The sequence below is a fragment of the Choloepus didactylus genome, chromosome 3 (assembly GCF_015220235.1).
Source record: "Choloepus didactylus isolate mChoDid1 chromosome 3, mChoDid1.pri, whole genome shotgun sequence".
Taxonomy (NCBI): Eukaryota; Metazoa; Chordata; class Mammalia; order Pilosa; family Megalonychidae; genus Choloepus; species Choloepus didactylus.
This window is the reverse complement of record NC_051309.1, coordinates 115,890,424-115,904,230: the sequence shown is the minus strand read 5'-3', so window position 1 is coordinate 115,904,230 and position 13,807 is coordinate 115,890,424. Positions and strand designations below refer to the sequence as shown.

The window sequence follows — 13,807 nt, the reverse complement described above, 5'->3', positions numbered from 1 at the left end:
TCAAAAACTAGCTTTATTAGCATGGACGTGGACCATATCTTCTTGTGAGAGTTTACATTGGTATAATCACTTTGGAAAACTGCTTGACCATCATCTACAAAAAACATTAGGGATCCATGATCTCTAATGCAAACCAATGACCCAACAATTCCACCCCTAGGTATATATGCAACAGAAAAGTATGCATTTGTGTATTAAAAGGTACACACAAAAATTGTTGTAGAAGAACTATTCATAATAGCTAAAAACTAGAAACTATCCAAACATCAACAGTAGAATGGGTAAATAAATTATGGCAAATTTACATGGAGGAATATTATAAAGTAATGAGAATGAGCAAACTGTAACTACATAAAACAATGTAAATTGCCCAAACATCGTGTTGAAAGAAACAAGCCAGACAAGGAAGATCACACACTTTATAATTCCATTTGTATAATAATCAAAATAGTACAAGTTAATCTAATCTAAACCACTCTGGTCTTAGAAGTGTTAGAAGTCAGGAGAGTAGTTGCCCTTTGGGAAGGCAAAGTGGGCAAAAGGAGGCTCTAGGGAAGCTTCTGAGATTCTGGTTACGTTGTTCTGTTTCTTGATATGGGGGCTGGTTACACAGAGTGTGTTCACCATGTGAAAATCTAACCACAAATATTTCCGATTAATGAACTAGTCAGTATGCATGTTATACTTAAATAAATGTTAAAAACAAATAAATTATTATCCATTTTAAAAATCTAACCCCACTGCTTACTTGAGGCTAGGAGGTGAGGAGAATTACCTAAACCTTTTCAGAGCCTGTTTCCTCATCTGGAATATACCTATTTCATAGTTATTGTAATGATTAAACAACAAGACATAGAGCAGATGCTCAATAAATATTAATTTTGCTTTCTACTTTCTTATAACCTGTAGTTACTATTTAGGTTTGGAAGCTTAGGTAAAAATTCAGAGAGTTCTGCAGCAAAACAAGTGTAATAATCACAATACATACATGTGAATAAAGCCTTGACTGAAGAAGAGGCTTCCTCTGTCTTGAGAGGTTGGCCACTTTTGCTTAGTAGGGAGCTTCAGGAAGGTAGGAAGCTTATTAGGTAGCTTCCCAGGCAGCAGTGAGGATTGAAGGAGAAGAAATCTGGTCAGTCACGTTAGCAAGTCTACCACCAAGTCGAAGTCCGAATACTTTCCTATTCAACATTTGCACATCAGCTTTATACTTTATAAAATGCTTTCACATGAATAATTCCCAATTTGTGAACAACCTATTTTCAAAAGGCTAATTTTTAAGTTGAGTTTTTGGTGTGCAGACAATGTACTATATTTTCATTAGAAATAAGACCATAGCAGGTGATTAGTCAGTCGCCCAGGTCAGTCCTCAATATTTAATGCTCAATATTTCCTGAACTTTAGAATAAATGGTATTAGAACACCTGTAATCATCATTTATAAAATGTTTCTATAGGAAAACAATACATAATACAAATTCTAACTTGAAACAACATCTCACTTTATTTCCCTGCCGGCCCATTCTCCTATCACTGTGGGTGAAGGATTGTGAAGTGTGGACCTCAACACCGGGGCAGAGTGTGGGAGTTAAGCAGGAATTGACAGTTCCCCAGGGGTTGGTGCTGTGGCAACAGAAAAGGACTAAGGCCAAAAAGCTAAAGAGGATGGTAGAAAATTCAGGTTTTGAGTCCTTCATATCCTTCATTTAAGTGATGTCAGCTAACTTTTCTAGAACACAAACAATAGTTTGTTTTCAGGAAAAATATATTGTGCAGAACGTTAAGGATTCAAGATCTCTGATGCTGACCTGGTGTTAATGCTGAGTAGAAGAAAGATGCCTTTGAAGTCAAAAAGGCTGTCTTCTGTGTTCTTCCTGAATTATTTAACATATTTTTAGATTTATATACACACACATACATACATATATATAATTTTATGTAAATATCCAAATGTCATTATAGTACGTAATTGTCTTTCTTTTAGATGTATTATGTTTTGCTTCTTTTGGTCCCCCTTAACTTCTCTCCTCCCCCCAACTCTCTTCCTCTATGAAAATCTCCCTATCAGACTCAGATAACTCATGTCAACCAAAAGCCTGGTATGCGCTCATTTGTATTTTTCTGCACTCCCAAATAATATCACTCTCTCTCTCTCTCTTCCTCTCTCTCTCTGTCTCTTGCTATCTCTCTCTCTCTCTCTCACACACACACACACACACACATGCACACACCACATGCATAACACACACACAAATAGTACATATATACACAAAAGCACATTGGCCTTTTTGTCCTTTTCACAAAACATTTTCATGTTATACACTCTACAGCATCTTTTTTCACTTACCATCACCTCATATAAATCCCTCTGTTGGGGATTGAAACATGTCCCCCACAGAAGACACATTTAAGTCTCAATCTGAGTTCCTGTGGGTATGAACCCATTTGTAAATAGGACCTTTGAAGATGGTATTGTATTATTAAAGGGTAGCCATCATATTTAGATAAGTCCAAATTGAATCAGAGTGGGCCTTAAATCATTTGGCTGACGTCTTTATAAGCAAAGGAAGTTGGACATGGAAGTCAGTGGAAGCCAGAAGTAGGAGAGGACAGAGAGAGAGATCACCACGGGACAGAGGATTGTCATCATCAGAACGCTACAGACTTTGGAGAAAGCATGGTCTTGCTGGGCTCCTGATTTTGGACTTCTAGTCTCCCAAACCGTGAGCCAGTAAGTTCCCATTGTTTAAGCCAGCCTGTGTGGTATTTTTCATAGCAGCCCGGCAGATACCTCCAACTCTAAAATATGACTCATATTAATTCTTTTTAAGGCTGATAACGTTTCATGGTGTACCTGTAACAATGTATGCAATTATTCCTCTATAGATGTATATTCCAGTTTTCTGCCACCCAAAGCAATGCTCCAACTATTCTTACATATATAGTTTTATATAATACTGACTTTTTTTCCCCATAAATTATATTCCCAAGAATGGGCTTTCTGGATTGAAGCATGTGTATATTTTAACTTTAATATTTCTTACCCAGTTTCCAAAAACATAACAAACTTTATTTTCAACAAAATGGATACCCTTTTCCTATACACTAGTTTGGTAAATGGAAACTCACATCTCATTCTTATCTTAATTTGCATTTCCCAGACTTCCACTGGATTTGAGCATTTTTTATTAACATATTGGTCATTTAGATTTGTTGATCTATGAATTGCTTCTTCACATTTTTTGCCTTGCTGTTACTAAACTCTTTGTTTGAAAGTGCTTGGAATATTTTAGAGGATTGGCAAATAGTATACTTGATATTTTTGTGCAGCTGGGTTAAAGTCTTGATAGGAAATCCAAGTTTCATTGGATTGTTTCCTGCTTGGCAAATTGGAATTTCTCTATGCATATCATAGATATTAATCCTCTTTCTGTCTTTTGTGCTGCAATTTTTTTCCCAAATCTATTATTTGCCCTTTAACTTTGTTTATGGTAAATTTTACCAAATTAAATTTTTTAGATTCTTATAGTCATACATTTCTATGTACATGGCATAAGATAGATAGATAGTTATATAGATATACATATCATCTCCTGGATAGATTTCTATATCTGTTCTGGATTCTTAATTCTTCTCCATGATCAATTTTATTTATACTGACTTTATTACTAGAATGATTTAATTATAATGGTTTTATATGATTCCTTGATATCTAGGAAGGCAAGTTAGTTTCTCTTGTTTTTCTTTTTTCAAAACATTTATTCTTATATATTCTCAGAAGGCTTTTACTAATTTCCAAAAACATATTAGGTGTAATCAACTTCAACACCTGTTGCTAACATCAGTTTGATAAATGTAAAATCATATCTCATTCTTATCTTGATTTGTATTTCCCAGATTACTACTAGACTTGAGCATCTTTTTATAAGCATATTTGTCATTTAGATTTGTCTATGAATCACTTCTTCTCATTTTTTGCCTTGTTGTTACAAAAATTTAGATACAAGTACATAGGATGTTTTTCCATTCCTCCCATCTTAATTTATGATTATTTATCTTAGATTGCCAGGTTGCTATGACAAATACCACACAAGGATTTGGCTTATCAACAGGAATTTGTCTTATGGTTTTAGAAGCCAGAAAGCCTGCTTTCTCCCTGCAGACTGAGCACTCTGATCCTGGCTGTTGGCAATCCTTGTGGTTCTCTGACTTTCCCATCACATAGCAGTGTCCTCTCCTTTCTGCCTTCTGTGACTTCTGAATCCTCTTTACAAATCCTCCAATAATAGGGATTAAGGCCCACCCTCATTCAGTTGGGCCACATTTTAACTAAAAATAACATCTTCAAGAGGTCTTATTTATACTGAGTTCACACCCATAGCAACTCAGATTAAGTATTCAGTATATGTCTAAATTGGGGTACATAATTCAATGTACCACATTATTTTATATTACTGTATTTGTTGTATTTTTTCTTTTCCCTTAGTTTTGCTGTTTTGATAAAGTTTCTATTAATTCCATTCTTCTCCTTTATAATTTGGAAGTTCTGCTCTAATTTACACTCATGAAGGATTACTTTCTTGTTCCTACATAATTCTCTAGTATTGCTTAATAGCAAGATAACAATTCCCTAACAAAGATGTTTTCTTTCCCCAATGCATCTTACCCTCAACAATTAAAATAAGATCTTCAGAATACTTTCATTTTCTCCCTATACTTTTCTCCCCTCCCAACTCTCCCCAAAGAAGAGGACTTTGAAATGTCTTTTTCTTTCCTTATATTACCAGATTTTGCTGAGATAATTATTTAATTCAGGAATTTCCCTTGTAGATTGCATCTTGTTTCTATAGACCTTTCTTTACAGTTATATTGCACATTCCCTGGTAGTCTGTTATTATCTCTTTTGATTTAATTATACAAATACTGGAAGGTTCATTCTTCACTGCTCTTTTCCTTCCTCTTCATCTTCCATCATCTTTCAGATTAGTGAGTTTTCCCAAGTAACATACTCTCTGAATACTAACATAGTGTCCAAGAATCAACCCACTATATCTTTTAAATTATAGACATATTCCTCCATGCACCATAAGGCAATAGCAATCCTAAATCCCCATGGTAATCAGCATTGTGGACATAGGGAAATAATTTGTTAACTGGTAATGGGCTAGTTGAATCATATGAATGGTGGGGTACTGAAGTGAACATCTTGCTGCTGTACTGCACTTAAGGTTGGGTTGTTTCGCTTTTCCTTTATGCCAGTGCATGTGTATGTGTTGAATAAACTCACCATTACTGGAGCTAATTACAACTTGCAACAAAAGAACCTTATTGGAACACATGGCCAGGATTAGCTCCAGGTAAAACAAATGATGTCCAGGAAGTTTGTCTTCAATGTGCCACCTACTACCTTTCCTATTAATCTATTTTTTGCAATTTTTCCTCATGTCCCCTCAGATGCCCAATCTGTTATGTTATTCTCATCTGGAAGCCCAACATCTCCACTAAATTTTATGTTTAAAAGCACTTGTAACCTTTTAGAGAATTGGCAGATAGTATACCTGATGTTTTTGTGTGTAGCTGTGGTTAGTATCTCATTAGCGCGTATCATCTTGGGACATTAGTGATCACCCTTAATTCACATCGAGAGTTGGCTCTGTTAAGTCTTGTTAGGCTTAATCTCCTGCGTGTATCACCACAACCAGCAATTTTACTTTCCGTTTTTAGCTATGTTTATCTATGCTCTGTTTTCAAAAAGAATTTGCTTAGATTTTCTGTTGATTTTCAAAGACATATCACAATTCTTTTATATACCCTAATGTTTTTAAGTGGCATTGCTATTTCCCAGATTCTCCTACAAACTTTATTTTAAAAAGAAGTCTCTTTTCACAAGCAGCTGAAGCTTTTTGTTTTCAATGTATGTGTTGTTTTAAGAAAAAATATTATCACTTCATATGAAAACTGAAGGTTATGGGAAAAAGCTACTTCTAGCAAAATTGTTCTCTTTTACTAAATTATTTAAAATGACTTTTGGATTGCATTTTTCATTAATCTTTTTCAAAGAGAAACCCAGTTGGGGTGTTGATTTTGGAAGACTCCTGAACTGTGCTTTCCAAATTCCCCAGGTGTGAAAAGTTGAGTGGGTTTTAAATTAACCAGTATCAGCCAAATATGTAATCTTAGGGCGGAAAATTTAAGTGGATGCATATATTGAGAGGATTTCTCTACTGGGATGTATGATATTTTAATGAGGCAATTTATAAAAATAAATGTAAAATATTGTCAGAGCAGCCTTGATATGAGGGCTTATCACACCAGTGTCACTGCGGAAATGAGCAGACATTAATAACTGATGTTTGAATAATTTGGTAGGCTTTATGTACTGTAGGAAAGACATGAAGAATGGTGAGCTCCTTCACCAAAAAGTATTATTCCTTTCTGCAATTATTTAGCCTAGGTTTGTTTCTGCTGCTGTTGCTAAGGACAACAGTGTGCCAGAGAGGAATGATGTTGATTAAGGCATGAAATAACACAAACATTTTTACTCAAATATAGAGAGAAATGGGAATAGTGTGTGTTAGGAAGGAGTGGGAGGGAGGAAGGGGAAGGGAAAAAAACAAACAAGGGAATAGATAGGGTGAAAAATATAATACACAATAATTAATTCACACTCTGAAATTCCAAATGGCTCATTGTCAAACAAACAATTATTTCATTATTCTGGGCCCTTTGTCCGAATATTTCTTTGCAGTTATACTCCTATGAATTATCTCTGCCAACTTATCCAAAGGGAAAACCATAATCATAAAAAGTACAATAGGCAAGAATGTGTAAGTCATGATCTATTTCCTATTCCAACATATTAGTGTCTAAAGAAGACACAGTTTTTGTATAAAGGCATATTAGTCATAAGCAACTATCCAAATTTCCATTACTATTGCAAATTTTGGGGTTATCTGTGCCAGTTTGGATGTATTATGTCCCCCAAAACGCCATGTTCTTTGATGCAGTCTTGTCGGGGCAGATGTATTAGTGTTGATTAGGTTGGAATCCTTTGATTGAATATTTCCACAGAGAAGTGACGCAATCAACTGTGGGTGAGGCTTTTGATTTGATAATTTCCATGGAAGTGTTACCCCACCATTCAGGGTGGGTCTGAATTAAACCACTGGAGCCATATAAAACAGTTGACAAACAGAAGGAACTCAGAGCAGCTAAGAGTGACATTTTGGAGAGGAGCTGCAGCCACGAGGGACACTTTGAAGAACGCACAGGAGCTGAGAGAGGAACTGCAATGCAACCTAGGAGCAAGCAGATGCCAGCCACATGCCTTCCCAGCTAACAGAGGTTTTCTGGATGCCAATGGCCTTTCTCCTGTGAAGGTACCCTATCGCTGATGCTTTACCTTGGAAATTTTATGGCCTTAAGACTATAACTTTGTAACCAAATAAACCCCCTTTTAAAAACCAATCTGTTTCTGGTATTTTGTGTAATGGCAGCATTAGCAAACCAGAACATCATTTATGGTAGTTGGGAACTGTATGTATCCCAGAAAAACATGTTCTTAAAGTTAATCCATTCTTATATAATAGGAATGTATGTAATAGAACCTTTTGATGAGGCTACTTCAGTTAGGTGCAAACATTTTAATCTGAATGGGTCTTAATCCTTTTACTAGAGTCCTTTATAAGAGAATGAAGAGTAGCTGAAATCAATGAAACCTGGAAGAGAAGGCAGAGACCAGCAGATGCCACGATGTGCCTTTCCATGTGACAGAAGAGCCAAGGATTGTGGGCATCCAGTCTTCAGGAAGAAAGCATCACCCTGATGACTTGATTTGGACACTTTCAGACTTAAACATAAGCTAATAAATTTCCATTGTTTCAGCTATTCATTTCATGGTATTTGCTAGAGGAAATGTTTTAGGAGGAAACTAAAACATCATCCAAGTAGTACTACAATGGGATTTATCTACAGTGTTATTCGTGTCTTAAATCTGTCTGTCTGTCTATCTTAGTGTCTTCTCTCCTACACTGGCTTTTGGGATGGGCTGTTATGATAGGACCAGTTTCCACAAAAACACTGCACTACTCAAGGCAGGATGACTCTTTCAAAAAGGCAACTGCTGGCAGCAGCAACAGCCTAGTTTTGCCAAGAGAATTCTTCCTATGAACTCTCACAGCAAAAGGAAAAGTAATTTGATAAATTCTCTTTATAACCCCTCCAATGGAGCATTTAATGATCTCATCTTTCTCTTTAGTTTCTTAAATACTTTACTGAAGGAGCTACCCTAATCTCCTTAGATGAACTACTAGAATTAAAATATTTTTATATTTCACTATCTTTCCCTAGTTTAAACAAAAGAAGTTAAGCTTTTCATTCAAATATAATTTTTTACAGAAATTATATGACCATGTCAATAACATGTGAAAAAAATATGTTGTAATGGAGACAAGCACAGGATTATTAAGAATTGGAAGATCTAGGTTTCAGCTAGTTATTCCCTGGCACAGATATTTACTTAACTTTCCTATTGATTCTTTAAGATAAAATGACTTATCTACCTCATGAGGAGTTAAATGGATAAGACACATGTAAAAACACTTTGTAAACTATAAAGCATTAAATATCTTAACAATAATCCACAGTAAAATCCATTAGAGTAAACAGATATTAATATATCCCCTTGTATTTGTTGAAGATGGGCATATTTATTCCTTAAGTGAAATTTTAGAGGGCACAGATTTCTTCTACATGGAAGTAATACTTTCTCTGCAAGACAGCAATTTGCAATGTTACTGTCCATTGTTACACTAACTTGCTTCCACTAGTTCTTATTTTTATTTTGTATCTTAGTGATAGTTTTTACACTGCTGCACAGCACTTATAACCAGGGCTTGTCTTGCAATTTATGTAGCTAAAGTACATGGCTAATACTATTCACTTCTGACAATTTTATATTTTTTAAAGGTACAAAATGTCATTTCCCTATAAAATTGAAGAGGGCTATCATGCCCCTTTAGTGGGGCAGCTATGGGCAATAGTGGGATGTGCCCCCACCCACCAAGAGACTGGAAATATGATTGCTTCTATTTATCATTTTAAACAAGTAAATCAACATACAATGGGTATAGACACATTATCTTCCTATTCTAAGAATTACGACACTTTGGGAGGCTTTATTGATGATGTCAAACCACTGAAAGGGCATCAATTATTAGGGCTGGCCAGCAATCAAAATTGATTTCAGTGAGGGTAGAACATCTTTAGTGGATAAAGAGAGAGACAGTACATCTGGTATACAGGAACTATCAGGTCTGCTGAAACTGGGTCACAGTATTTATGAAATATTCTTTAAGAGTAGTCACTTATCTGCTCACTTCATATGTACCAAGCAACCTCGTGAACAGGAATTCAACTTCTTGGGAAATGTGATACCAGGAAAATATCAGAAGGGATGAAAACACTAGTCTCTGGAAAGACATAGCTCTATCATAAACTGATACCAGCATAGTATGTTAGTTAATGTCTATTATGTTCCAAGCAATGTTTTAAGTAGTCTATAGATAGTCATACAATCTTTGCAACTCTGTGAGGTATGTACTATTATTATTCCTACTTTGCAGATGAGGGAAGTAAGGTATTGAAAGGCTAAATGGTTGTCAAAATTCATAGAAGCATGAAGTTGTAGAGACTGGAATAAAAATTAGGCAATCTGGTTTCAAAAATACTACTACTAAATTTATGGATTCCTTAGCATCTGAGTTATTTACAGATACAGGTCTCTGGACCTGTAAAGCTAAGATTTAGAATCTGGGACCTAATTAAATTTACTAATATTTTCCTATGAAGCCTATTCTTGCCCTATCCATACCCTCCACCTTGCCAACATGCTTATTAAATTTTCATAAGGAGGCGGGCAAGAAGGCGACATAGGGAGGTGTGGAATTTAGTTAATCCTCTGGAACAACTAGCACGTAGCCAGGAACAACTAGTAAACAATTTGTAACAACTGTTGGGGGACATATGTGACCAGATACATATTGTACACCAGTCTGGAATGGGTGGAATGGCTGAGATCACAGCATAAGAACTGTAAGTAAAGCTCCCCAAACTGGAGCTGGCACCCCTTCCCCACTGGCATAGCAGGCTAAGCTGAAACACTTCCCTGTAGGAAAAAGAAGCAGTATACTAGGAGGAGGGAAGGTAGCTCAACCATGCTCCAACTGCAGTTTTAGTTAATGAATTTTGACTACTGAATACAAGCTATGTGCACAGATAAATCTGGAGCAAGTAGTAAAGGAACCCAGAGCTTTCCCCTAGCAGAGAAGAGGAGGGGCTGATGAGAAAAAAAAATAAAAACAGAGACTTTTAGAGTCAGCTGAGCTCATAATACTAGAAAAGGGCTGTGTGCCAAGGAAAGGCACATAGAACTGGGCACCAACTCTGGTTCTTGACTGGTAACTGGCAGGCTGGGGACTGGCTCTGAAAAGGGGATTTCTTTCTCCCCCACCATTTTTTTTTTTTTTTCCCTCATTCTAAGTTGCTCATTAGAGAAGCCTCAGGCATTTTTAATTGTCAGCACTGACCTAGGCAAGGGTGGAGTTAAGCTAGATAAAGGAAGAAGTCAAATAAAGATCAATCCCTAAAGGCTTATCTTCCCTAGGAAAAAGGAGATGCAGGGCCCAGCTCAGGTAGCTGCCTTCTCTCAGAGAACTGAGACCCTATGGCCTGGGGGGAGGAAAGAAACAGCTTAAGCTTGGCTTCTGACACTCTCTGCCCCTGGCAGGGACAGGGTCTACTGAGTATTAAAGGCCAAGCTCCTCTTTATGCCTGTCGGGAGCTACAGGCTGAGAGGCACCAGTTAATCAGTTGGAGATTTTTAAGGGAGAAGAGAAAAAGCTTTCATTTCTGCTTCAGCTGGTCAGCCTCTCCTGGGGAGTTCATCGAGGACCTTCATCAGAGTTGCCAGCTTGATGCCTGCCCTACAGAGTTTGAACCTGTGCATCCTGCCCTACAGAGTCTGGACTTGTGCATCCTGCTCTACGGAATCTAGACTTGTGCATCCCCTCAGCTGCATGAGATACTTTTATAAAATCTCATATTTTACCGATATCTCCTATTGGTAGTTTCCCTAGATAACCCTAAATAATACACCAGGTAAAACATATATAATAATCTAGAAGAGAAATAACATGAAAATGAGACAGTCATACTTTGAGGTACATGTCACAAATGTATTTCTTTTTATTGTTACTAAAGTTTTCTCTAATGAATTCCAATATCTGAAGCATTTTCTTTTATTTGATTCCACTGTTGGCCATAGTTTGAGCCCTGCACACTCCCTTCCCTTTCACCTCAAAGGGAGCTCCTTTGTATGTAGCCACACACTCATCATTAGTGTAAAGATCAGGCTGTATCTGCTCCCATATCTTCTTCTTGGGATTCAGCTCCTTGTCAGCCTCTCCTGTTCAGGGAGGAAGGGGGTAGAATTACATAGTTAACATACAAAAATATTAAAGAAATTGTCCACAGTGATTTCCAACGGATTATTTTGGCAGCAATTTCCAATCTTTTAGATCTGATAAAAATTTTAACATTTGTTGTATTTGTAAGATGTCAATAATTTATATTCTTGAATGGTAAAATAAAATAGCTACTGTCATTTCTGGAAGAAATGTCAGATATTATTTTTAACTCTTTCAATAAATATTTTTGCAGGTAATATAACAGAGCTCAATGAATCTGTTCACCAAATTACTAAAACAAAAATGTAAGATACTCATTTTATTTCTATATACAAAGAAATGAGAGCACACTTTGTTGTGAAATATTTTTATACCTGGCAGACACAGCTTATGCTTTACTATATGTTTCAACATACAATACGAGTGACTAGATTGTCACTCTAGTGCTGGGATTAATCTAGCTAAATATGTTAACTACTTCGAGTTCCCATCTCCTGCCCGTTCCACTTGCAGAGGGAAAGAGACAGGGAGGAGTGGCAGGGAGACAAGGACCAGCATCTGCCAAGCACCAGGAATATACATTGTTGCATGCGAGTCACACAATCCTGACTCTAATTTTAAGGAAACTGGAACTCAGAAGATATGTTATTCAAAGTTACACAATGAACAAATGGAGCCAGAATTTGACACCAAAGCTCATGCTCTGCTATTACAGCAACCTGCCTCCTGATAAACTATACTTTAGAAAAGAACCAAATAACCCTCTTACATGTTGATAATAGCCTGACCCCTCTATTTATAGCAACTTACACTACATACTTTATAACCAAGAGAAAACAAATCAGTAGTAGAATATATCTGGTCTAAGTCTAAATACGACTAAAATACCAAACAATCCCTCTATTCAATAAGGGGAAGTACAGAATTACATTTAATGTTTAATAATTGGATGCTTGAATTGAATTAAGTTTCAGTTCAAGAAATATAAAGAAAAGTAATGTATCTCTTAAGCATTAAACTTAAAACGGAAAATAATTTTCTTGGAGATAATAAAAAGAATATTATTTAAGTATAATTCAGTAATTATAGAAGTATAAACCTTCTAGATCTTTTTTTCAGTGACTCTCAAGTTGAAATCTCTTGAAATTTCTTGAAAAGATCCTTTCAATATTATCCCAGAACTGCTTGTACATCTATATTCTGATTTATTGTCTACAGTAGTGTTTATTCTCCCCAATCACACACACACAAATATATACATATATAAAACAAAACTGAGTAATATGGCTAGCCATGGTGGTTTCTGTTCCTTTTTTAGCTCTTCAGAGGCCACAAAACTGGCAAAAACAAACAAAAATGCCCTCTAAAATGTAGATTTTCAGAGATGAGAGAATAGTTAATTGAGTAATGAATCTACAGAAGAACACAAAATTAAAACTGAAAGGCTATCTAATATAAACTTATCCCATTAAAAGTATTTGATTGGACAACAGAAACTCTAATAAATAGAAGAGAAAAAAATACCAATAGAGTGCAATTATATCGTCCTTTCGATCTACAAGATATTTACCTCTTTTTACTTTTTGTTTCTTAGCCATTCACTATGCTATAAGCATAAACTTACTTTCCCTGTGTACAGATAACGAGGGAAGTGACTTTCCAAAATGTTGGAAAGCTAGAGGCAGAGGCCTCAAGGCCTCAGGGAGAAGCTCTGACCTCTGATTTGCACCCCCTCATAAGGATGTGGCCATACTGATGAGTTAGTTCAAGAAGCAGGAGGTTCCAGATTCATGTAAATGTTTCTTGTAAAGAGTATAGATTATATGGGTAAATTCTTGCTGAGTGTTGACATAAACCCCAAGTATAAAGAGCCTGTGGTGCAGCACAAAATTAAGCTTCTCAGATCCGTGAAAGATACTGCCATGTCTAGAAAATAATTTTCAAAATGATAGATAGTACTTATAGAGTACATACTATGTGCCAGTCACTGCTTTACAGATAAGACTAAGTGCTTTACAGATATTTACTCATTTAATCCTCAGTACACTATATAAATGTTACTGATTACCCCCATTTTATAGACGAGGAAATTTAGGCACAAAGGTTGCAGCTAAGAATTTAAAATACCAGGCAGTTTGCTAAGAGCTTTAAAAGTTAAACCTCACAAAACCACTCAAGACAGATGCCATTAATAAACCCTTTTTCATGATGAAAAAGCCAAGGCCCAGAAATGTTCCCAGGTCACCCCATACTTGTGGAGCCAAGATATGAAACAGTTTTAAACTTGTTACATAAAACTGTAATAAGTTTCAAAGAACAAAGATTTGAACTGAAAACAAATTT

At 36.1% G+C, this 13,807-nt stretch overlaps 1 protein-coding gene across 7 annotated transcripts in view; it reads right to left on the bottom strand.

Annotated features, from left to right (window-relative positions):
• Positions 1-11,209: 11,209 nt before the first annotated feature.
• Positions 11,210-13,807, bottom strand: part of AIMP1 (aminoacyl tRNA synthetase complex interacting multifunctional protein 1) — a 46,735-nt gene continuing 44,137 nt past the window's right edge. For 6 of the 7 annotated variants that reach the window (XM_037830406.1, XM_037830407.1, XM_037830409.1 and 3 more), the window contains one exon: positions 11,297-11,463. In XM_037830406.1, coding sequence (XP_037686334.1) covers positions 11,297-11,463 — 167 coding nt within the window. Of the gene's footprint in view, positions 11,464-13,807 lie in introns of all 7 variants that reach the window. The other variant, XM_037830403.1, reaches the window with a different exon arrangement.